General features: G+C 39.8%; 1 protein-coding gene across 1 annotated transcript in view; it reads left to right on the forward strand.

The window, feature by feature from the left end:
• ARMC3 (armadillo repeat containing 3) overlaps positions 1–26,256 on the forward strand; it is an 86,699-nt gene that overhangs the window by 59,695 nt on the left and 748 nt on the right. Inside the window, exons 11-18 of the mRNA XM_065919559.1 lie at positions 265–514; positions 3,998–4,134; positions 4,952–5,120; positions 7,754–7,854; positions 8,485–8,586; positions 8,998–9,093; positions 19,678–19,878; positions 21,936–22,098. Coding sequence (XP_065775631.1) covers positions 265–514; positions 3,998–4,134; positions 4,952–5,120; positions 7,754–7,854; positions 8,485–8,586; positions 8,998–9,093; positions 19,678–19,878; positions 21,936–22,098 — 1,219 coding nt within the window. The remainder of the gene's footprint in view (positions 1–264; positions 515–3,997; positions 4,135–4,951; positions 5,121–7,753; positions 7,855–8,484; positions 8,587–8,997; positions 9,094–19,677; positions 19,879–21,935; positions 22,099–26,256) is intronic.

The following is a 26,256-nucleotide window of genomic DNA, read 5'->3' on the forward strand; positions in this document are numbered from 1 at the left end:
ATCTTTCTATAACCCAAAGCTGCAGATGTAGGGAAAGGATTATTTAAACTCATTCATAACTTGACATTACCCCCCATCCCCCGTCCCACCCCAGACTCCATTTAAATCCCCAGCGCTTCAATGCCAGGTTCATCGCCCGCGTAAATTAATTTCTTTCTAAAATTGTCTTTATGCACTCGTTTGTTTTATAAGCTTAGCTGTACGCTCCAAAGATCAGTTCTTGAAGTGGGGTGAACAGCATTCATTTCTCCTTTGTTGACCCAGAGCTGCTGCGGAAGGTGATGGTATAGACGCATTAATCAACACCCTGTCCAGCAAACGAGACGGAGCCATCGCCAACGCAGCCACGGTGCTGACGAACATGGCCATGCAGGAGCCCCTGCGCCTGGGCATCCAGAGCCATGACGTCATGCACGCCCTGCTCAGCCCGCTGCAGTCGGCCAACACCATCGTGCAGAGCAAAGCCGCCCTCACCGTTGCTGCAACCGCGTGTGACGCGGACGCCCGCACAGAGGTGAGCGTTTGCGTCACTTCTCTTCTGGTCGATACCTACCCTGCATTCATTTGAAACATTTTCAAGTGTTTCACCGCATCCATCCCTCGATGCAAGATGTTGGGAAACAAACTGACCCCATGCAGCCAAGAAAGTGAGTGACTGAGCACTCACGTAAATGGAGTATGGTCTATAAAAATATTGAATTGCTACGTTGTACGCCTGAAACTAATATAAATAACCAACTATATGTAATGCATGTAGTATGTAAACCAATTATACTTCAGTTTTAAAAAAAGGAATAGGTACATTTGTCATCCCCATTTTACAGAGGAGGAAGTGGGTCTAAAAAGAATTAATGTGTGTAAAGCAGAGATGATTGGTCGGGAAGTCAGGCTTGTGAGAAAACATCTTTCTCAGCCCAGAGCCCCTGCCCTCACACAGTGCTGTCTGCTCAGACAACTGACAAATCTCCTCTGTCTCTTAGATGTTTTTCCTACCCCCCGCTTCTTTGTTCCTATTGACTCAATTCATTTGTATTCATCTCAGACGGTAAAAAATTTGCCTGCAATCCAGGAGACCCAGGTTTGATCCCAAGTCGGGAAGATCCCTTGGAGAAGGGAATGGCTACCCACTCCAGTATTCTTTCCTGTAGAATTCCATGGACAGAGGAGCCTGGTGGGCTACAGTCCACTGGGTCACAAAGAGTCAGACACGACTGAGTGACTTGGCACTGGCATATATTTCTTTGGTTGCCCTGGGTCTTAGTTGCAGCATGTGAACTCTTAGATGCAGCACGTGGGATCTAGTTCCCTGACCAGGGATTGAACCCTTGCCCTCTGCATTGGGAGAGTGAAGTCTTAGCCACTGGACCACCAGGGAAGTCCCCAAACTGACCTTTCAATATATGAGCCTCATCACATCACTGCAAGTCCCCAGTGGTGTGCCACTCCCCCATGGGAACAGTTATGTAAAGGCTTGAGACGATCCACCCGTGCTGCCTCAGCCTGAACTCACCTCCCAGGTGTAACGCTACACTCTAGAAATACCATACGATTTGTAATCGTCAGCATGCTCAGTTTTCTTATTTATACTTCCTTGATGTCTCTGCTCAGAAAGCTAGTCTCACGTTTGTCCACCTGATAAATGCCTGTTTCTTCTTCAACATGCAGCTCAGCCATTCCATCCTCCATGAGGCCTGCCTTCAGTCCTCAAACAGGGACTCAAACGTCCTGCTCTTGTGACCCCACCACTCCCTGTGCATGCCTTCCCTGAACTCAGTCTTGCGTTAGCTTTTGTACCTAAGACCATAAACTCCCTGAGGCTTTAGGGAAGGGAACTGAAGTTTCCTTTCCCTGTGTTAATGTCATTGATACATATCTGGCACACAGTATAGGCTTGATAAGCAGTTGTTGAATGAATGAGTGGATGAATAAATGAATGGAGGAATGAGTGGAGAAATTCATGAATGAGTTAGATATTTGCCAAAAGAGCACATGGAGTCAGATTGCTATCTTGTATTATACTCAGAAATAAAGATGTTCAGAAATTTGGCTTGCTAAGCATGAGATGCTTCAAGTAAATTTTACAAAGCTGCCCAAGTTACTTGTGCTAATGTGTAATCTCCATCAGAGCCCCTGTGTTTGAGAAGAACATGATTGGAAGTGGATCATGTCTCATAAGGGCTCCTGTTTTCAAATACTACACAGAGACACCTGTAGAATATTCCTTTGTCCTCCAGGCTTAGATAGCGCAGTATTACATTTCAGACAAGGAGACAAGTGCTCTGTCAAATCTTTTCTCCCCGCCCCCCCATCTGAATAATTTTATACATGAGTGATTTCTTTTAATAGGGTAATTAATGTAGTTCTCCCTGATTCTCTTCTTTTTCTTTTTCACTCCTTGAAGAAATATGAATGATAGAATGGATTGTCCTCTGAAGAACTGCTTCAGCATTGCCTTGGCCACACGGCTGGCTTGGTCACAGTGTCTGGTGACACGGGTGCCACTTACCTGCATTGGTTACTCCTGCCCAGCTTTGGAGACCATGTCTGTTTTCTACTGCTGCCATAACAAATGACCACAACTCAGTAGCTTAAAGCAACTGTTGTTGTTCAGTCGCTAAGTCATGTCTGATTCCTTGCGACCCTGTGGACTGCAGCATGCCAGGCTCCCCTGTATTTCACTATTTTCCGGAGTTTGCTTGAATTCATGTCCATTGAGTCAGTGATGCTATCTAATCATCGCATCCTCTGCTGCCTTCTTCTTTTGCCTTCAATCTTTCCCAGCATCAGGGTCTTGTCCAATGAGTCGGCTGTTCATATCAGGTGGCCAGATATGATTCTGTTATCTCACAGTTGGGAGGTCAGAAGTCTGAAAATGGGTCTTATGGGTTAACGTTAGGATATTAACAGAGCTGCGATCCTTCTGGAGACTAGACGGGACTGTTTCCTGACCCTTTCTAGCTTTGACCATCCATCTCCATTTCTTGACTGTGGCCCTTTCCTCTATCTTCCAAGCAGATTACTGCAATATCTGTTTCTACAAATTTCCTTTCCCTACTCCACACACTCTTATCTCCCTCTTCTTAAAAGAACTCTTGTAATTAAATTGGGTCCACTTGATAATTCAGAACAATCTTCCCATCTTCAAATCCCTAACGTAACCACATCTGCCAGAGCCCTCCAGGGTACAAGGGCATCTCTGGGAGCCCATGGTTCTGTCCACCACAGGACCAAATGCACCAGCAGTGGTGAGAAGCAGAGTGAATGAACATGGGACACTGCACTTTAGGGGAAGGAGGACAGGCTCTTTGCCCCATCTCTGCCCTGTGTAAAATCACAATGACCTCTCTCACGGTGGGGGGGACACATGTATACCTGTGGCTGATTCATGTTGTTGTATGGCAAAAGCCATCACAGTATTATAATTTTTCTCCAAATAAAATACATTATTTTTTAATATCCATTTTAAAATTATTTATTTAGTTGGCTTTGGACTTCCCTGGTGGCTCAGACAGTAAAGCATCTGCCTACGATGTGGGAGACCCAGGTTTGATCCCTGGGTCAAGAAGATCCTCTGGAGAAGGAAATGGCAACCCACTCCAGTACCCTTGCCTGGAAAATCCCATGAACGGAGGAGAGTGGTAGGCTACGGTCCACAGGGTCGCAAAGAGTCAGACACGACTGAGCGACTTCACCTTCACTTTCACTTTAGTTGCAGCATGTGGGTTCTAGTTCCCTGACCAGGGATCAAACCCAGTCCCCCTGCATTGGGAGCACAAAATCTTAGCCACTGGACCACCAGGAAAGTCCCTCCCTCAATTACTTTACTGTGGCCTCTTGTTGATTTTGAACAGAAAACTGGGCTCTTAAGGTTTTCTAAACATGGACACATCCTTCATACTCAACACCCTTTCAACAATCAAATAATGAGATTTTTTTTTAAGCATACACGTTTATGTTCTATACTCTTAATGTGTAAAATTCTGGTTTCTACTTCTAGTTGAGAAATGCAGGTGGGCTGGAGCCGCTGGTAGAACTCCTGCGTTCTAAGAATGAGGAGGTCCGGAGGAACGCCAGCTGGGCCGTGATGGTCTGTGCCGGGGACGAGCCCATGGCCGTGGAGTTGTGCAGGCTCGGGTGGGTGGCACGGCCTGGAGGGTCTGGCTCAGACCAAGGACACACACTTTCTTCAGGCTGGAGGAGGGTGCAGCAGAGTTTCCATGCCCATGCTCAGGCTGCTGGGTGTCATTCAGAAGCTCTGTGGGTCACAGTCCCTCTGAAGAGACTGTCTGCAGAAGTGGGGTCCTAGACCTCCCTCACCACCTCTAAAAAATCATCTTCAATGTTTCCTTTTCCACTTTTTCATCTTGAAAAATGCTCCTCTTTCACTTTCCCCTGGTTTGCTCTCTCAACTTTCAAGACTGAATTTAAACAAGTCAAGCTATGGCTATCATCTATCTTTTTCTGCCCCGTCAAACTTATCCACTACAATTATGCCTTTAAGCAGCTTCACCGCATTGGTTCTCCTTATCAACAGCCTATGAGTCACTTGGCCTTTAGCATCACAGTCAATAGGGTTTTAAGGTTCCATAGACAAGTTTACACTTGTCTGTGTAAATGGTTAGAAATAAACCATTTTTATTCTTTGCATATATCACCTGGTTAGCTGAAAAAAATTGGAGTCCAATACTAATTTTTGCTTTAAATGAACAGTGTTTTTCTTCTGAAGGTGTCTTTTTCAAACTGTTTGAATGTAAGTTACTACATGGCATATATGTTCTCAAAAAGGGCAGATTTGTCTTTATAACTCTGTCAGGATTAGTTTATCTAAATGGGTGGGATAGTTTTAACCTTTCCATCTCATTCAGGATCCTAGTGTGAGGTACATAAATGGGAACTTAATGTTGGCTTGCTTATATAAGGCAAATAATGTCATTTTTGCTTTTATTGACAGGGCTTTAGATATCCTTGAAGAAATTAATGTATCAGTAAGTCGAAAAAATAAATTCAGTGAGGCAGCTTATAACAAACTGCTCAACAACTACCTGTCTCTGAAATACAGCCAGACTGGCTATTTGTCATCAAGTAACATAATTAGTGATGGATTCTATGATTATGGTCGGGTAAGTGGCAGCACTAATTTGTATTTTAGTATATAGTGATCAGTTCTTTCATCATGATGCCATTACATTGCAATTTTATAACCACCTAACATAATTTTTGTTTTTATAGACAGAAACTTGGGAATCAGAACTTCATCCTTAAACTTTGGCTATAAGATTTTGCATTTGTGTACAGTTTTAACTAGATTTTAATTACTTGTACTTAAATTAGCTTGCTAATGCCAATGTCAAGTTTCAGAGAAAATAAAAAAGAATCAACTTCTTTTATATTGCTTCTGGGGCTCCGTGTTAATTATAATGTTAACAATAGAAATTATAAGTCTTCATTTTATTAATTATAATCTCATTGAAATGAACCATATTGGAATACTGAATTATAACATGTAATGCAGAATAATATTATTTTTTACTTAGCTGCACTTATTATTATGATTTTAAAACAACTTATAGTGTAGTTCAGTGTTAATGTTGAAAGAAATTGGAAGCTAAACATTAGAATCTTGAAGACTTTTTGACATTACTGTCTAAATCAGCATTTTCTACTTCTGGAAACCAAAAGCAGTAAGGAAAATGGAGAAATTTTTAAAAACCTACAAATCCCATTTTAGGCAGAAGTAGGAAACAAGTATGATCTGCAGACTTCAAACATTTAAAAGTCCCTGGGATCAAGCAGAAGCTATATGGAAAGAAGAATGAGAATGGGGAAAAGCACAGAGATGGACAGGAGTGGTAGCCGATCTCAGAGAGCACCATCCAAAATCAGTGCTTCCTGAGGGGATGGACAACTCAGACGTTCAAAAGCCATGTGCTTGGTTTGCCAGGGCCTGGGTGGACAGGCCCTGGGGAACTGGGGTGAGCAGGGCTGGTGGCAGAAACCTTCTTGGACCAATTTGGTTCAAAGAAGCAGAGGACACAGGGTCGTAAAAGAATCACAGCTAATTAAGCCATATTTGCAGGAAATGCTATATCGTGGTAACAGAATTAGAGACATTTTGAGTAATCAGAACAGCTAGCCTAACACTTTATCCCTTCCTTCTGCTTCTCCCAGCACTGCCACCACCATACCCTCCAGAATACACACAAACCACCGAGAAATTACTGCTCTCATTCAATGATGAGCAATTTTAAAAGAACAGATGCCACATTATTAGTACAAAGATGCTTTAAGAAAAATGAGGGAAAGAGCAGAAAAACCACCAAAGAGCACTTGTTGGAAAAATGTTGCCATGGAACAGGTCAAAAACTGTGGCAAATATATGTGTTCATGAGTTAAAACAACAACAACAACAACAAAGAACAAAACTTAATGAGACAGTTTCTTTATGAGGGAGAACTCCCTGATTCAGCGGTTCCCACCCTTTTTGGTATCAGGGACCAATTTCTCGGAAGACAATTTTTCCACAGACCAGGGATAGGGGAGGATGGTTTGGGGGTGATTCAAGTGCATGACATTTATTGTGCACTTTATTTCTAATCTAATGCCACCACTGATCTGACAGGGGATACTGGTCCACAGCCCAGGAGGTTGGGGACCCCTGCTCTGATTAATTCTAAATATTAAGTTTCTGATATTTCAGTCTTTAAATATGTCAGTGAACAAATGAGACAAAGATCTTTTCTCCCGTGGTACCAGTGAGAGGAAACAGATGACAAACGGTATATCTCACAAATTGTATCACACGATCGAAATGAGAACCACTATAGTTGCTGGGGAGGAGAGCAAAGAAGGACAAGGGGCTCTATCATGCTGAGGATCCTGGGGTTGACAGTCATAATTTGGTACTGAAGTCAGGTAGCCCCACTGAAAGGGTAACATACGAGCAAAAATTTGAAGGAGGTGAGGGACTTAGTTATGGAGGAGTTTTATAGGTGGAGGTGCAGAAAGCGTGAGGAGTAAACACAGTTGGCACATTTAAGGAAACAGCAAAGTCAGTATAGCTAAAGCTGGGTCAACTAGGGGTGGAATAATAGACAAAATCACAGAGGTAGGAGCTCATGATGGGCTTGTAGACCACTGTAAAGATGAGGGCCTTTACTCTGAATGAAATGGGTAAATACGACAGAGTTCTGGGCAGAATAATAACATGCTCTGTCTTACTTTAAAAGAATCATGACTAAGAGGGGTATCTATTACTTGATTAGAAAAGGACCTCACAAGATGATCTGGTCTAAACCTTTTCACCAGGCTGATAAAATTGCTAGTATAGGGCTTCACCTAGCTTGCTTTTAGTCATCCTTACAACATTTTTGGTGATCTGTCGAATAATTAGTTACTATTACAGACAACAAACTCTCCCTTATATATGTAGATGGATTTCCAAACTCAAATACTTCCATGAGCCAGTCTGATCATTATGGTGTGAAACAGCTGAGTATCAAGCTATAGAGACTTGCAGGGTTGGGGTAGGAGCGGGGGGTACTGGAGAGTATATCTTGCCCAAAGACAAGACAAGACATCCACAAGCTTCAGATTCCTATTTCTCTCTCTCTCTGTGTGTGTGTGTGTGTGTGTGTGTGTGTGTGTGTGTGTGAAATTAGATACTTGAAATAATTGAGAACCTATTACATCAGTATACTTTTTAAAAATATATAACCCGTGCAGATATTACTTTTCAATTCTTAAACTACCACAGATAAATCCTGGCAGCAAACTTTTGCCTTTGAAGGATCTCTGCTTACAAGAACCAAGTGACCAACGTGCTATACTCTTAATTAACAGTAGATCTTCTGATGTGTGAGTCTTTATGGGGAGCAGGGATATGGGGAAGCAAAATTTTTGTCTATCGTCATGTGAATACATAAAGGTGCCCAGTATGGTATCTTTTATTCCTTCCTGTGTCTAGCACCACCATGAAAGTAAATACTGGTCTGTAAATTCATAGCCTAACATAGTAAAGACCATGGAATATTCACCACCATAGTTTTTCCTTTGACTCCACATTACCACTCAACTCCACATGTATTTCTGCAGTCAGGGATTCTTACCCTTCTGGCAACATCAAGTAACTGAAGAAAGTATAAACAGACAGGAGCAAACCAAGATGAATTATGTTTACAAATCTCCAGAACTAGATGCAAGAATACCACTGATGCCCAATTTTTCTAAAAAAATAAAAAGTAGTAGAAGCTATATATTTTATGTGACACATCTTAAAAATTATTTCCAGTTCTAGGTCATGAAAAGCTTTATAGTATTCATTTTATCTTTTCTTTACCTCTCCTTTCTGCTATTAAAATAATGTGTCACTGTTAAAAAGTCAGCTCCAAATATGATTTTTCAGAAAAAAAATCTATTTTATAGAACAAAGTTAATATTGACAAATTATTTTAATTTGTACGTAATTTCAAATATGTAAAATTTTAGTTCTCCACCTCCATCTACGGAAGATAAGTCATCAGACGTTGGTTATGGACGAAGTATTTCTTCTTCATCTTCTTTAAGAAGAGCAAGTAAAGAAAAGACCAAGTAAGAAAATGATGTTTTGTCTACACTCAAATAATTCTCTCCCTTAATTTGGGAGTAAAAAGGAAATTTAGATTTTAGGTTTTGGCAGCTTAATTTTATTCTTCTCACAGCCACACAGTTTCAGGATGAAAACCAAGAAACTTGGCTTGACATTCTGTCTGCTGTGAACCTAGAGTAAGATCTTGAGCCCATGACTCATGGTCTGTGATCAGGCTTCACAGCCTTATCTGTAGATGGAATAATGCCTGGTGCCCTGTTTCTTCTCATTGATTGGAATCGAACATAAAAATGGAAGTGAAAATGCCTTATAACCTATAAAATGTCTTGCAAATGTAGCATATTGTTCTTTTCATATGATTGACATTGGTTGTGGTTTTTTCAAATGACAAAAGAAAATAGTTTTCATTTTAGTGCTGGATTTGGATCTCCCACTGAAGAGAAATCAGAACCTACTTCGGGACGCAATACGGCTGTTAGCAAAAGCACCACTAAAGAGAAAGGATCAAGGTAGGAAACACCTTACTGTAGCCTTCTAACTGCAATCCCATCAAGTTTTAATTACAGACAGAGTTGGGGAAAGGGAAAGGTGGCTTTTAACTAGGAAGCTCTTCTCATGGGATAAGATACAGAACTAAGCAGGACTCACAAAGTGTAATTAAAATTACCTTTATTTGTGCCTCTTGTTGTCGCTTTGAAACTTACTCAAAGGGAGTTTCTTCTCCTGCCTCTGGGTGAGAACTCAGGGCACTTTGACCACTGTGAAGTCCTACAGTCACTTTAATTCAGAAATGACAATGCAAATAGCAGTATCCAGTCAGCCCTTTAAAAGTCTAGCCATGTGTAGGAATCAATGTAAAATGAACATTTCCACCCTCCCCTGGTGGCTGCCTTTGCAGGTAGTGAGCTGCAATGACTGGAGTGTAAGCCTTTCCTTACCCCTGCCTCTTACTTCCATGTCCCCTTCCCATCTTGCTCACAGAAACCTGTGACCCTTCAAGAAGCGTTGAGAAGAAGGAAAGGAAACAGGATCACATTCTTGACTTGGTTGGAACCATTATAATATGGTTCCATGTATTTTAAAATGCTGTCTATGAACAAAGCTAGTGGTGGTGATGGAATTTCAGCTGAGCTATTTCACATCCTAAAAGATGATGCTGTGAAAGTGCTGCACTCAATATGCCAGAAAATTTGGAAAACTCAACAGTGGCCACAGGACTGGAAAAGATCAGTCTTCATTCCAATCCCAAGAAAGGCAATGCCAAAGAATGCTCAAACTACCACACAATTCCACTCATCTCACACGCTAGTAAAGTAATGCTCAAAATTCTCCAGGCCAGGCTTCAATAGTACATGAACTGTGAACTTCCAGATGTCCAAGCTGGATTTAGAAAAGGTAGAGGAGCCAGAGATCAAATTGCCAACATGTGTTGGATCATCAAAAAAAGCAAGAGAGTTCTAGAAAAACATCTATTTCTGCTTTATTGATTATGCCAAAGCCTTTGACTGTGTGGATCACAACGAACTGTGGAAAATTCTTCAAGAGTGGGAAGTTATGGGACCACCTGACCTACCTCCTGAGAAATCTGTATGCAGGTCAGGAAGCAACAGTTAGAACTGGACATGGACCAACAGACTGGTTCCAAATAGGGAAAGGAGTACAACAAGGCTGTATATTGTCACCCTGCTTATTTAACTTAACATGCAGAGTACATCATGAGAAGCACTGGACTGGATGGAGCACAAGCTGGAATTAAGATTGCCAGGAGAAATATCAATAACCTCAGATATGCATATGATACCACCCTTATGGCAGAAATCGAAGAAGAAAAGAGCCTCTTGATGAAAGTAAAAGAGGAAAGTGAAAAAGTTGGCTTAAAACTCAACATTCAGAAAACTAAGATCATGGCATCTGGGCCCATCACTTCATGGCAAATAGATGGGGATACAGTGACAGACTATTTTTTGGGCTCCAAATTCACTGCAGATGGTGACTGCAGCCATGAAATTAAAAGATGCTTACTCCTTGGAAGGAAAGTTGTGACCAACCTAGACAGCATATTAAAAAGCAGAGATGTTATTTTGCCAACAAAGGTCCATCTAGTCAAAGCTCTGGTTTTTCCAGTAGTCATGTATGGATGTGAGAGTTGGGCCATAGAGAAAGCTGAGCACTGTGAAGAATTGATGCTTTTGAACTGTGGTGTTGGAGAAGACTCTTGCGAGTCCCTTGGACTGCAAGGAGATCCAAGCAGTCCATCCTAAAGGAAATCAGTCCTGAATACTCATTGGAAGGACTGAAGCTGAAGTTGAAACTCCAATACTTTGGCCACCTGATGCAAAGAACTGATTCATTTGATAAGACCCTGATGCTGGGAAAGATTGAAGGCGGGAGGAGAAGGGGACGACAGAGGATGAGCTGGTTGGATGGCATCACCAACTCAATGGACATAAATTTGAGATTCTGGGAGTTGGTGATGGATAGGGAGGTCTGGAGTGCTGCAATCCATGGGGTTGCAAAGAGTCGGACATGACTGAGCGGCTGAACTGACTGACTGACATGTTGACATCTTTTTATGTATATTCTTTTTCATGTGAGCTCTTTCCTGGATTCTTCAGAAAACCACTCAGACCTCCTGCCCCACTCCATGACCCTTCAATTAGAGATGACTTAAGCCCTTGAGAACCATTGGGGTGCTGGAGGCTATTTGGTGCACACATAAACACTTGAGCATCTACCTTCTAAACCGAGACTGTCCCCTAAGGTCTCCTAAGGAATTGTCTGCCTTCCTCAGCAGACCTCAGAGCCTTGTGTTTTCAATTTCTGACTTTATTTTCTCCTGTCAGTCTCTGTGGCTCACTGTTCTGATCTCTGCTTCTGATCTGCTCCTGCTGTCCCAGCCCTCATTGTTTTTGCCTGCCCATCACCTCCCCACCTCTTCTGTTTCCTTTCTCTCCTCTCTTGACTTCTCTTGCTTCTCCTCCAGTGGACTGAGAGCACCTTGAGGACAAGAACATGTTCTAACTCAAATAATTTCTCTTTCCATCCCCAGTATTTAATACAGTGCTTGGTTAGCATACTTAAGGCATTCATGTTTATTCAAGACACTATAAATCTGAACTTTTTCAGGAAAAGGTCCACATTTACAAACTGTGTCTCTTGAACACATAGGTTACCTTCTCTCTGGATGAACTCACTCATCAGCAAAATGGAGGAAAAAAAACCCTGCAGTTTGTTCCTCATAGTGTGTTGAGAAGATTAAATAAGTTAAGAAACATAATGTAAAGGGCTTAGAGCAGAGCCCAGCCAAGAGTAGACACTCAACAAATGCTAGTACTACCAGATGAACCAGTTGCAAGGAGCCCAAACCCACTCCAGCCTTGTAAAGAACCCCAAAATCCAGCACACAAAAGAAGCTAGGAGTCAAGTCAATAACCATAGGGTCTGCTCATCTCTCTCCCTCTCTTTCTCTCTCCACCTACACAGCACCTTTTTACAATTGCTTTGTTATCTACCTTGACTTTCTTTTGATTACCACCATAACTGTAGCTTATATGTGACTCTAATTTGTCATGGGACCAAACTGGCCCCAGTTGCAAGACCATCTTTTAATTCTAAAGCATAACAATGATCAGGTATGGTCTGTATCTCTTATGTGTATTTGTGAGGGAGACCGTCTTAACGTCACATGCTTGACAGGACATTGACTGGCTCTGAGGCAGGTGTCTCCCTATGGTCTCCCCAACTGCGGTCCTGGGGAAGAATCCACCTGGCTTATTTAAGTGATCAGCATGTGTTCAGGCTCTTTACCCCTTCTTAGCCCTTGGTCCACTAGGGGATAGACTGGTTATAATCTTGTTGTTTATCTTTCATGATTTATTTTGTTGTTTATCTTTTTTGTTTCTCATCTTGTGACTGTTAAAACTTTGGACCCCTAGATATAGAGTAAAATATTTTAACTCTACTCATCTGAAAATGTCACAGAGAATATTGTCACATTGACAAAAAAGACTGAGCAATACTGGTGAAGAATCATGAAACATATAGACTCACAAACTGGCGGAATTTTTGAAAGGGAGAGGAAAGATGAGATGGGAGACAACTGTGTGTGAGGTGCCAGACAAGGAAAGTGAAAATCTGGATTTCCTTTTCCTGATGAATATTATTATCATATAAATTAAAATCATTGAGCAAGAAATTCTCATCGGTGACCAGCCACCATCTTATTTCTGTTTTCAGAGGTTTTAATTGCACTGTCTTTTATGGCGCAACACTCCTAGGAGAGGTGACTAATTTATTTCTTGTTTATTAAGACACCCTCTTGATACTTACCTAGGTTTCACTGAAACCAACATGTCCAATGCCCTCCAAAGCTTTTCCTTGTAAAGATCATTCTCCTTACAATAAATATTTACTATACCTATTCATGAAAGGAATTATAAGTTCTATCTATAGTATATTTTTTATTCAGACTGGTTTTCATAAATATTTAATCTGATTGCACATGAGTTTATTATACAAACTTAAAAGCATGTTTCTCTGTCTCCAAATAGAAGGATATGAAATACATATCCTTCCAGTCTGTTCATCTTTGGCAGTTTTTAGATCTTTACAGCATATAAACTTTAACATTTCTGGTACTTAAATCATTTTGATTCCCATCACAGAGACTTCCTAAAACATTTTTGCTCTAAAATAATTTCCCTCAGAAAACTGGACAGCCACGTGCATAAGAATGAAACTAGATGCCTATCTTATACCATAAACAGAAATTAACTCAGAATGTAAGACCTGAAGCCATAAAACACTAGAAAAAGACTTAAGATGATAAGCTATTTACTTCAGCCTTGGCAATAAATTTTTGGATCTAACTTAAAAAGCAAAGGCAAAAAAATCAAAACTAAACAACTGGGACTACACCAAACTAAAAAGTTTCTGCATAGTAAAGGAAACCATCAACAAAATGAAAAGGTAACCTACTAAATGGAAGAAAACACATGCAAATTGTATATCCAATAAAAAGTTAATATCCAAAATATAAAAAGAATTAATAAAACTCAGTAACAAAAACAAATAAGTAAAACAATTTGACTTTAAGAGAGCAGAGGATTTGAATAGACACTTTTTCCAAAAAGGAGATGCAAATGGCCAATAGGCATGTAAAAAGATGCTCAACATCACTAATCATCAAAATATTGAATTAGAAAATATAAAACTTTTTTTAGTATTTGTTATAATTAGAGTTTTGTGTAATTCTCCAATAGCAGCTGATTGGATTATTTTTGTATTTTTTCCCCCTCCAAATTAAAGAGAAAACTCAAATGGTCTTGAGTTGATCTCCCTCACACCCCATGCTTCAAGTAATACTTAAAGGTAATTCCCACCCCTAATTTACTGCTAGTGGAACAGAATACTCTATATTTATGAATACATAATTTAGGAGATCTACCTGTCTACACTAGCCTAGCTCCATTTGAGGACTTTTAAATATATAATCATGGCTAAAATTTACTATAGCAAAAGATACAATGCAAGATCAGCAGGAAAAAGGTACACATAAACAAAGGCTAATAGAAGTCACACAGAGGCTTCCCAGTCCTTCCTCCCTATCTGCTAGCATAGCATAGGAGGCAATTTTCTCATGTGACATAGCTCCATCCAAGAAAGCCCATCTGAGTCATGGAATACAGACTTCATAAAGGTGCAATTCCAATTACCTATAGGAACACCTGTTTAAATGACTGGCTTCCCAGGTGGCTCAGTGGTAAAGAATCTGCCTGCCAAGCAGGAGCTGCAGGAGATGAGAGTTTGATCCATGGGTTGGGAAGATCCACTGGAGGAGGAAATGGCAACTGAATCCAGTATTCCCTGCTGGGATAACCCCATGGACAGAGGAGCCTAGCAGGCTACAGGACTTGCAAAGAGTCAGACACAACTGAGCGACTGAACAGGCATGCACAGATTTCTCTCAGGAGGAAACAGTACATTTTTCAAGTACTAAAGGAATCAACCATGTGTTCTCTAACCTTCAGCAATAAAGAGGGGGAAAGAAAGACACTTCCAGATGAAGGAAAACAATTTATTGCTAGCTGGCCTACCCTTACAGATTGGCTAACTAAAGGAAGTTCTTCCAAAGAGAAGAAAATGCTGAAAGAATCTGGAAGGATTAGGAAGAAAGAAGGAACTGAAATATGAATATATACAATATACTATTTCCTCATGAGTTTTATTTTTATACATTATATTTGATGATTGAAACAAAAATTATAATAATATCTGATACTCAAGAAAATTATATTTAAAAGTGGAGAAAGTAAAGAGACCTCCAAGGATGTGACATTTCCGTATTTCCCTCAAAGTGATAAAATATGGATACCAGCAGACTGTGATGAGTAATATATAATATGTCTATTATAGTACTTACCATAACAACAACAAACCAATACAAAGAGCTACACTCACAAACAGTATAAATAAATCAAGATGGATAATTTTAAAATGTTCAAGTAACCCACAAGAAGGCAAGAAAAGAAAAACAAAGGAACAAATCAAAAGGCAGATTTGGCAGAGTGTATTTAAAAGTTATGATTCAACTACATGCTATTTAAAAAAAAAACTCACTTCAAATTTATCCATCTAGATGGATTGAAAGTGAAACGATGGAAGAAGATACCATGTAAACATTAATTTTTTAAGAAGCAGAAATGGCTTTTCAAATATATATTAAAGTAGACAGCAGAGTAAAGAAAAATTCTAGAGACAAAGAGGGACATTATGTATAGTAAAATTAATCCAAGAAGGAGACATAATAATCTAATATATATGCACCAAACAACAGAGCCTCAAAATACATGAGGCAAAAACTGATAGAGCAGAAAGGAGAAATAGGTAAATCCAGAATTGTAGTTGAGGACTGCAACATGCCCCTCTGAGCAACTGATAGAACTACTTGACTTAAATCACCAAGGAAATAAAGAATTTGAATAACAGCAAAATAAGTAGGATTTAATTGACATATTATGGAACATTTCATCACCAACACATTTTTTGCATTTGGAACATTTATAATAAATACTCTGGGTCATAAAACAAAGCATAGCAAAGAAATTTTAAAGTAGTTTAAATCATACAGAATATGCTCTCTGATCATAATAGAATCAAACTAGAAATTAATGACAGAAAGACAAGAAGAAAATCTTTAAACATGTGATACACTTCTAAATAATCTCTGGGACAAACGGAAGTCTCAAAAGGTTTTAAAAATACAAAGAGTTGAATGAAAATACAGCCAAAGCAATGTTGATAGGGAAATTTACTTCACTAACATGTTATTAGAGAGGTTGTAAATCAATAATCTAAATTCTCAGTTCAAGAATCTAGAAAAATAAACTCAATACAATTAGAAGGAAGAAAATACTAAAGAACAGAAATCAATGAAATTTAAACAGAGAAACAGCAGAGAAAGTCAATGAAATCAAAGCTGGCTTTTTAAAAATGTAACTATGTCAATCCTACTATGAGAATTGTAATCAGCAACTTAGATGCAATGGACCAGTTCATCAAAAACTACAGACTATCACAACTTACTAAAGATGAAATAGATGCTAAATAATCATGTAATTATTTAAAAAGTTGATTTCATAAAACCCAAAAGAGAAATCTTCTGACCCAGATGGTTTCATTAGTGAATTCTGCCAAACATTTCAAGAATTAACACCAACTCTACACACTTTTCCAGAAAATAGAATGTTTCCCAAATCATGATACCAGCATTATTCTAATGCTAATACCAGACAAGGACATTATAAGAAAAGAAACTTACAACATGTTTGGGCTTCCTTCGTGGCTCAGTTGGTAAAGAATCCGCCTGCAATGTGGGAGACCTGGGTTCCATCTCTGGGTTGGGAAGATCCCCTGCAGAAGGAAATAGCTACTCACTCCAGTATTCTGGCCTGGAGAATTGCATGGACTGTATAGTCCATGGGGTTGCAAAGAGTCAGACACAACTGAGCGGCTTTCACTTTCACTTTGTCAAAATAGTTGAGTGTACCTGTGGGGGGTTGGGGATTCTGTTATGTTAATATGTTATGTTAATCATTTGAGGAGAATTATATCTTAATATATTGAATCTTTAAATCTATGGACACAGGACGTCTCATCATGCCTTTAGATCTTCTTTGATTGCTTTTGACAACACTTTTTAATATTCAGCACACAAATCATGTACATGTTTTGAGAAGTTTATACCTAAGGATTTCATTTTCTTGGCATAATTGTCAGTGCTGCAAATTTTTTTTTAAATTTTGGTTTCTACATGTTTGTTTTCACTATATAGAAACATGATGGATTTGTGTGTTGTTCTTATATCTTCAGATTTTGATGAACTCACTTCTTAGTTCTTGGAGTTTCTTTAGGAGATTCTTTGGGATTTCCTATGTGGGCAACTATATCATCCGCTTTGTCTTTAGTTTTCAGTAGTTTGATTTCAATGTGTCTGGAGTAGATTTCTTTGGGTGTACCTTATTCACATTCACTGAAATTCTTGACTATGTAGATTTATGTCTTTAACCAAGTTGAGGAAACCATTTTAGCCCTAATTTATTCAATTTTCTTCCCCTGTACTGCCTTCTTTTTCCTCTTCTTCTGACTCTATGATGATACTAATATTAGCTCTTTTTATTGCACCACAAGTCCCTGAGACTTTGTCAATTGCTTTTTCAATCTTTTGTTCTCTGTGTTATCCATATCCCATAATTTTTATTGACATATCTTCAAGTTCTTTTCTCTTTTCTCAACAGATTTTCTCTGTTGTCTCCATTTTGCTATGAAATCTATTCGAAATCTATTCAGAGAGTTGTGATTTTTAAGTTTTGGTTATTGTATTTTTCAGCTCCAAATTCTATTTTTACATCTTCTTTTTCTAAAACTTTCTTACTTCCTGTTCATTTCAAGAGTGTTTGACCTTACTTCTTGGGACATTTTACATCTGTATCATCTCAGCATTGATGTGTATTGATGGCCTTTTCCCATATGAGGTGAGATTTTCCTGGCTCTTCATATGTTGAGTAATTAGATTGCAATATGTTATAAGTCCCACAGTTCTTATTTATGGGTCTCAGACACATTCTAAGAATGTTTCTTTTGTGTGTGTGTTTTAGCAGTCAATTGCCCCAGTTGCTTTCAGTCTTCAAATTCCAACCAGTCGTCATTCTACTGTTTGCCCCATTTTCAAAGGCTTTGCAGTGCTATTTGGATCAGCCCTGCATGTGTGCCAACTAAGATCCATTTGGGACTTGGGTGGTGGTCTATACCATAGTTCCATCTTCAAAATATGTGTATGTCAGAACTACGCGCACACAGCTTGGAATAAGCCTAGGAATTCACAAACACTTTTATAGGGTTGCTTTCCTGAGCTCCGCCTTCTCCATGACCTCACTTGTCTGTTCTGTTTCCTTGGAGCTTCCCTTTTGGTCTTTAAGCCAAAAAAAAAAATTATTTACCCTGTGTTGCAACACTCTTGGCATGACAGCATTCATATCCACAGCCAAACAGCAGGAGGGCTGAGCATGAATAAGGTAGTTTTAGATTCTTAGGGACCTTAATGTCAGCACTACCACCACCATCACAAGATTCCTTAGGGGCTGCAGCACAAGAGAATGGATAAAAATAAGAAAAAACAATCAAAGTCAGGGCTTTCCTCCATTCTCTTTCTTTCCTGTTTCTCAAGTAAACTTCTCCTTGAGCTGTCTCTACGTGCTGATGCCCACTTCCAGACTTGGGGTGATGTTTACTTCAGCTTGGAGAATAGTGGAGGAAAATTAAAAGATAAGCTCACCATCAGTTCAGTAGTCATTAAAATGTTGGTCTTTTCTGATCTTTCTGCTATGAATTACTTTTCAGAGTTTTCAAATAGCTATTGCATGTACCCTGTCCAGGTTTTAGGACTATATTCAGTAAGAGAGATAGGGTGAAGTGTACTTACTTCCTGTTACTGGGAATGAGAACTCCAGTCATTGTTTGCTCAACTCATTAATAATGAGAGAATTAGTGAGATGTTAATACTAGTTCAAAGATCACTTGAGAATATATATATTTATATCCAATTTAATTAAAGAATATTAGAAAAAGATTGCTGAGCTACATTGTAAACACTTGTAGGATGACTAACATCTTACAGGACAATAAACTGTAACCTTTGGGAGTATCTTTTTCATTGAACAGAAATAATTTGTATCTGTACTAAACAAAAATTTCTATGTTAACTAGTAACTTCTCTAAGTCTGGAACTTTTCATTGAGAGTAAATAGTATCCTTACTGTTTACTAAGTATATTCTATTTTCCCTAAGTACATTTCACTAGATAAACTTTGCATGAGTCTTTGTCCCTACATGGCATGAAAATTCCCTGCCATCCTTATTTTGTTTTTGCCTGTTACCATGTTTTGGATAGGTGTGCATGCTAAGTCACTTAAGTCATGTCTGACTCTTTGTGACCCTATGGACAGCCCTCCAGGCTCCTCTGTCCATGGGATCCCCCAGGCAAGAATATTGGAGTGGGTTGCCATGTCCTCCTCCAGGGATCTTCCTGACCCAGGGATCAAACCTGCATTGACAGGTAGGTTCTTAGACAGGTTCTTTGCCACTAGTGCCACCTGGGAAGCCCCCATGTGTTGGATAATGTTGTGAAAATTGGGATCCAAATTGTTCTTGTGGAAGGTCTCAGCTGAAGCAAGAGATGATAAAAGACTGGCATAGACTCCCTGAGGAGGCAACCTATTTTTCTCCCAATTCAATAAATATTTATTGCATACCTACAGTGTACCAAATATCTTGATAAGAAATGGTGCATAAAAGCAATATATGATTTTCTTAATATGTATCAATCATGTAGTATTCTCTTGAAAAATAATTTCTCCCACAAATATAGAGACTGTAAAACTCCTATCCTTGTCATGGAAAATTTGAAAAATAAGTAGGGTATGGTTATTGATGTATATAGCAAATACTATATTTCCATGATGGTCTTCAGATTAACTCAGAGCAGAGTTAGTACTTATTCACTCTGTTATTTTGTTTGCTGTTATTTATTCTCTAAGGAAAGGCAGAGGGAAAAAAGAAGAGGAAAAAGTGAAGGAGGAGGAAGAGGTGGCAGTAGCACCCAAACTGACTGGAGAAGGAAGCCTTGAGAAAGAATGGTTTCCTCCCTCTGATCCTGACTTCTGTGTTTATGTGTATGAAGTGACTAAATCCATACTTCCCATCACCAATATAAAGGAACAGATTGAGGTTCTTGCAAAGTAAGCTGTCTGTGTATACATACTCATTTTCAGTTTCTGAAAAATGTTTTCGATGTTAGTGATTTGCATTGTTCTAGCCGTAGTTGTTCAGACAACTACACCATAATAAAATGGAACTTTAACAGCACTCTGACTCTGAAGCAGAAACCCAAAGATTTGGAAAGAAAGCCTCCATTTCTATTTTGGATAATATTTCTACCAAGAATCAGAACTAGGAGCTAGAAATTACTTAAAGAAAAATGTTTCTGTCATTTTCTCCTGCTAAACCATGAAAAGCATCTTTCAGGGTGATTCTAAAGATGTTATAAATGAAGGAATCCTATTGTGAATTATTTGTAAACTCACAAGTTGGTTCCTAATACAAATGGACATCTGCTATTTTTATGTTATATGTTCGGTATTTTGTGTCTCACATTGCTCTAAAGTGGGATTCTGGGTATTCTAAGAGATGGTTCAGCGCTCTGTATAATCCAGTGAGGTTGCCTCCTAAATGAGAGCGTTTACTCTGATTCCACTAAGAGAAGACTGAGAACTTGACCTTATAGCTGACAGGGATTAAGACTTAACTAGAAATGGAGGCTCACTTTCTTGACTGACACCAGCCAGTCGTGAGCTCCTGACTTGTGCAACAGCTGCAGTCTCTGTGAGAGCTTGTACCTTCTCCAAATAGAAGTGAGTTGCAGGCACCAAACCTGGATGTGACAACTGCAAGAAACACAGCCGCCAGATCATTGACTCCTTGTCAGCTGGCTCTGGAAGGGAACTTTTTTTTTTTTGGCTACTGAAGTTTTCCTGGTGTCCTTGAGAAGTGATGACTCAAGCAGAATTCTGACTTAGCTCACTTCAACATTTGTCAAATTTCCTCACACTTTGTTCCTATCAGAAACTGCTTTCATCATTCCCTATTTTTTTTTTAATCTGAGCCCACACCAAGAGGGTGATACAGAGCTGTGTCCCCATGCATTTGGCTCCTAGTGGGATACCTGGCTGGCTGACAACGCAGGTCAGTGTTCTGCCCAATCCTTTCTCTTGGCTTTCACCACTGATCTTCTTTGTTGGTTCCACAAACAGCAAGAGGAAATTCTTTCTTAACGATGCGCAATTCTGCCTTTACTCCATGATGTAGCAGCTTCAGTTGACAAAGGATTTTTGCAGGTATGCTGAGTGACATCTTCAGTGAGAGCCTACTTTTAGGAGAAACTCTCAGGCAAAGCACAACACCCCCAACTCACCTCTTCATGTAATTGTTACTTATTTTTTCCTTTGTGCATCTTCTTCCCTCCTCTAACTTCAGTGTTATGTAAACACTATATGTCTTTCTCTAAATTAAAAAAATAATAATGATAAAATTTAAAAGAAGAGGATAAAACTTGAAAATAATTGTGAACCTAATGGTACGCAGTGGTCCTATGTGTTTGGATGAGGCTAAATTCCTTAAAAGAAGGACCATATGTCTGGACAATTCAGATTCAAACATTTGAAAATACTTTCCAACAGTAAGATAACATTCAAAAACTGCATTGATACAAGTGTAATGTGATATTGATCTTTATCTTGGTATAAACATTAGGAAAATTAGCATTCATTTCTTTTCTCCTGCTGAATGAAACTGTTAGAATTTAAGCTTATATGTGACAGCTTGAAGAGAGTAATCATAATACTGTGTGTGTGTGTGTGTGTGTGTGTGTGTGTGTGTGCACGTGTGCACACTCAGTTGCTTCAGTCGTGTCTGACTCTTTGCAGCCCCATGGACTGTAGCCCACCAGGCTCCTCTGTCCATGTGATTCTCCAGGCAAGAATACTGGAGTGGGTTGCCATGCCCTCCATGAGGGGATCTTCCTGACCCAGGGATCGAACCCACATCTCCTGTGTCTCCTGCATTACAGGCGGATTCTTTACCACTGAGCTGTCAGGGAAGCCCAAGCATAATCTTAACTTATAGTAAATACATAAAGTAAAACAAAAATCAGAGGGAAAACATGTTTTACAAGTATAATTACACAGAAGACAGTGAAATATTAAACTTGACTGATTCAATCTCACTGCAATTGACGCAGGTATGTGGCTGAAAAAATGGGCGGTAAGATTCCAAAAGAAAAACTACAGGATTTCAGCTGGGAGCTTCATATAAGTGAATTAAAATTTCAACTTAAATCCAATGTTGTACCAATTGGACTGATCAAAAAAGGAATCTTCTACCATCGAGCTTTGCTTTTCAAGGTATTTAAGATGTTTTGCTTCATTTCCAATTAGGTAAAAATGTTTTGTCTTCATCGTTGTGGAGTGAGCCAGTTGCTAACAATTAACTATGTAATACTAATACTATCATTTAGATGTACTTATATTTGGCATATATATGTATGTGTATAAACATACACACATGTAAGTTCACCAGACTGTTAGAAGCATATTCATTCTATATTTGTGACACACCTATTCTAGACCAGGGGACGACAGAGGATGAGATGGTTGGATGGCATCACCAACTCAATGGACATGAGTTTGAGCATGGTCCCAGGAGTTGCTGATGGACAGGGAAGCCTGGCATGCTGCAGAACATGGGGTCACAAAGAGTTGTACATGAATGAGCAACTGAACTGAACTGAACTCTAGACCAGGGCCTCTTCCAAGGTCGGGAATATAGGGATAATAAAGTGACAATCCCTGCACTCAAGAGGGTCTGAAGCCAGACTTGTGGGTTCTCAGGTGACTTCAGGGAAAGTTTCAGGGGAGGAAGTGATATGTGGCCTCAGCATTAAAGGCTGCATAGGACTCCAGCAGGAAAGAAGGAAAGACAAGGATGTTCTAAACATTCTATTCAAAATAATAGGTATGAGAGTCAGTGATCCACTTGAGGGATGGAGAGTAGGTCTGGATTCAGAAAAGCAGGGAGGGGTTGGATGGGCTAAAGGACCAGACAATAAAGCACCATGTGAGTTTGCACTTGATTCTAAAATCTGTGAGTGGCCACTGAAAGTTAAGGGGAGCATGGTAATATGATTTTGAAAGACCACTCAGGCTACAGAACAGGGAATGAATTAGAATGTGGCTAAGACGGAAGACAGGAAGACCAGCTGGAAGGTTCCTGGAGCAAGAAGTCTGGGTGACAGATACAAAAGCCATGCAGGAGGCTGCAAACAAGCAGTGAGTTCAGAGGGAGATGCGGGAGATAAAACTGAAAGAAGCTGCTGATTGCCTAACAGTTGTCTGAGAGAGTGCATGAGAAGAAGAAAATGATTTCCAGACTCTGGTTAGGGCAACTGGAAATGATGGCATCATTCACGGGGATGAGGACACTATAGCCAGAAGAGGTTAAAGGGAGGGGGTGATCTTTTTCCCCCTGCATTGTATTCAGTGTCTGAAATATAATAGGGGCTGAGAAAATGGTTTCTGAACCATAGATTTAAATGTATAAAATTCCAGTCTTCTCCTGAATACCTACAAACTTCATTGCATTTTGCTTCCAGTTTCAAGCTAATTCTATTTGTAGCCCAAAATGCCAGTCTTTGCTATTTCCTGGGATTTTTTCTTCTATCAGTTCTTCTCTCCCATATTAAATCTCTTTCACTCTGCCAGCTGTTTCTCCTTTAAAATCTAAACTTAAGTCCACTCTATCTAAAGAGAAAATGTAGATCTTTTTTCATTATCTCTACAACCACTCCTGTATACAGTCCCATCACATGACAGTTGTCATCTTGAGTTTATGTACCAGGCATTTGATAAACATAATTATGAACAGTCTCAAATAGGCCAAAGGCTGGAATTAATACCTTTGTTTTAAAGACAAGAAAATTGGTACTTAGACAAGGAATTTACCCAGAGATACAGCTGGAATTTGAACCCATGCCTACCTGAGCCAAAACCTACTACACTGCTTCTGTCTGAAGATAATTCTCATTCCTGGTCAAAAATTCTGAGTGATCTCAACTCCTTGATCTCACTTTTATCCTCAGCTCTCTGCACTCTGGCCCTTGCTCCCTCCTGACAAGGATCATAATGATCTAGTGTCTCTTTTGCTTGATATGTCAGAGAATCTGTCATTGATCCTTCCCTTTCTTCAGCACCACTTTCTTCAGTAACTTCTGTCCTCTCGTCATTTCATCTCAGTCTCCTTTGGAGACTTCTTTTCCTCCACCCTTGTCTTAAACGTTGGGGTCCTGACCCAGAACTCAAGGTTCTTACATTTTTCACTGATAAAATGTCTCATCCTTCTATTCCTCCTAAATCGTTCATTCCCCCTACACATACTGTAGGGGGAATACACATTTTCTTCCAGTTCCTTTCCTCCATGGCAGCCTAGATAAATTGTCCACAGACCTTATAACCTGCTCCCTGATTTCCCTCATCTTCATGCCCCCCATCCTTCCACTTCTCTGCCTTGCCTGCCCACCCTGGACCTATCCAACTGCCTGCCCTTTCCTCGATGACACTCAGGCTGCAGAACATGACCATGGGGTTTGCCACAGCCAATTCAGGATTCAAGATGGTAGTTTGCATGCTGTCTGGCCACCTTTTCCAGCTCCTAGCCATGGACTTTTCTTATTTTCCTGAGCAGCCATGTCCCCACATCTGACCTCCTTCCTAAGCCTTTCCATTTTCACATCTTCCTATGAATAAATGATCTTTTTTCCCATTTTACGAAGTAAACAGAAACTTCCAGGTTCAACTCAGCTGAGGATAAGAACTCAAGACTCTGGGAATTTCTTGGCAGTTCAGTGGCTAGGACTTAGTGCACTCACTGCTGGGGCCCTGGGTTCGATCCCTGGTTGGAGAACTAAGGTCCTACAAGGACTCAGACTCTGGAGATAGATTTCATGGCTTTCATGTTAGGTTAACACTTACGGTGACCTTAGGAAAATTGTCTGACCTCAGTCTTACTCTGAAAGATGGGGAATATGATAGTATTCCACAGGGGTGTTTTGGTGATTTAAAGTGGCTTGATATGGAATAAGAGATCACTAAATACTATTTTGGAAAAGATGATTATATTTGTATGTGTGTGTGTGTTTGAGTGTCTACCCTATTGTGAGTGTAAAATGATTCTAGGACCAATTTCTAGGGGATCAGGGGCTTGTTCCACACATCCAAGCAATTATTTGCTACCAGCTGGGTGTCCTACAATTCAACTCAATTTGGATACTCTTTACCCAGACTCCACAGGTTAAGGGCTCAGTCCTAAAAGAGCGCTTCCCCCCTTACCACTGCCTACTTCAGGTGACAGTCACAAGCCCAAGTTGTCACCTGTGCATCTGAGTGACCAGACTGTAGACTGAAGGTCCCAGTAAGCTCCTCCTTTGGTTCAATTAATTTGCTAGAGTGGCTCAAAGAAAGTAGAGAAATATATTATTATTATTATTTTATTAGAGCAGTGGCTTATTATAAAAGAGTATAACTCTTTTATTATAAAAGAGTATAAGTCAGGGACAGGCAGGTAGGAGAGACACATAGGGCAGGCTGTGAGAAAAGAGCTCTGGGCTTCCATGCTCTCTGAAGACACTGCTCATCAACCCGGAAGCTCTCCAAGAGTTTGGGGTTTTTAATGAATGATGTATAGCATAGGTGTGATTACCTAAATCATTGGCCATTGGCTATTGATTCAACTTCCAGCCCCTCTTCCCTCCCTAGAGGTCAGGGAGGCAGGAATGAACGTTCCAACCCTCCACTCACACAATTGATTCTCCTGGCAACCAGCTCCCATCCTTAGGTAGGGTCCAAAAGTCACCTCACTCACATAACAAAAGACACCTTATGAATCTCATTACTTAGGAAATTCCAAGAGTTTTAGGAGCTCTCTGCCAGGAGCTGGATAAAAACCAAATATATATTTCTTATTACATATCACAGGAGTACCAAACATCCAGATACTGTTATGCTACCACTGACTGTTGATCAGACTATTTGGAATGTAAGGCCCTAAAAATAACAACTATACCTCCATCATCTTGGTTCACCCAAGACTCCCTGGTAGCAGTCTTTACATAGTAAGCAATCAATAATGACATGAATGTAGACATACAGAGATGATCGAGTCAACCCAAGTGTTGCCTTCTAGTACTAGGAATGTTTTTTGAGCCCTTACTGTGTGCCAGCATTCACAGCATGAGTTCACTTTATACCCACCTGACAAGGAAGATGGTTACACCATTGTTATCATCCCACAGATGGAGACGCAGAAGCACAAAGAAGTGAGTCATTCATTTCCTTAAGGTGACACTAGTCAGTGGCTGAACTGAAATTCAAACCCAGCTAGCTCTCTATCACCTATAATGGGACTAGGAACTTTCCAGATTATTCAAAAAGTGCTTTTAAAATCAGGACAAATTGAAGGAAGAGACAGCTTCCAAGGAACATAAGTGACTCCTGAGGACTGGGCAGCAG

This window comes from Muntiacus reevesi, chromosome 2 (genome assembly GCF_963930625.1).
Source record: "Muntiacus reevesi chromosome 2, mMunRee1.1, whole genome shotgun sequence".
In the NCBI taxonomy this organism is placed as follows: Eukaryota; Metazoa; Chordata; class Mammalia; order Artiodactyla; family Cervidae; genus Muntiacus; species Muntiacus reevesi.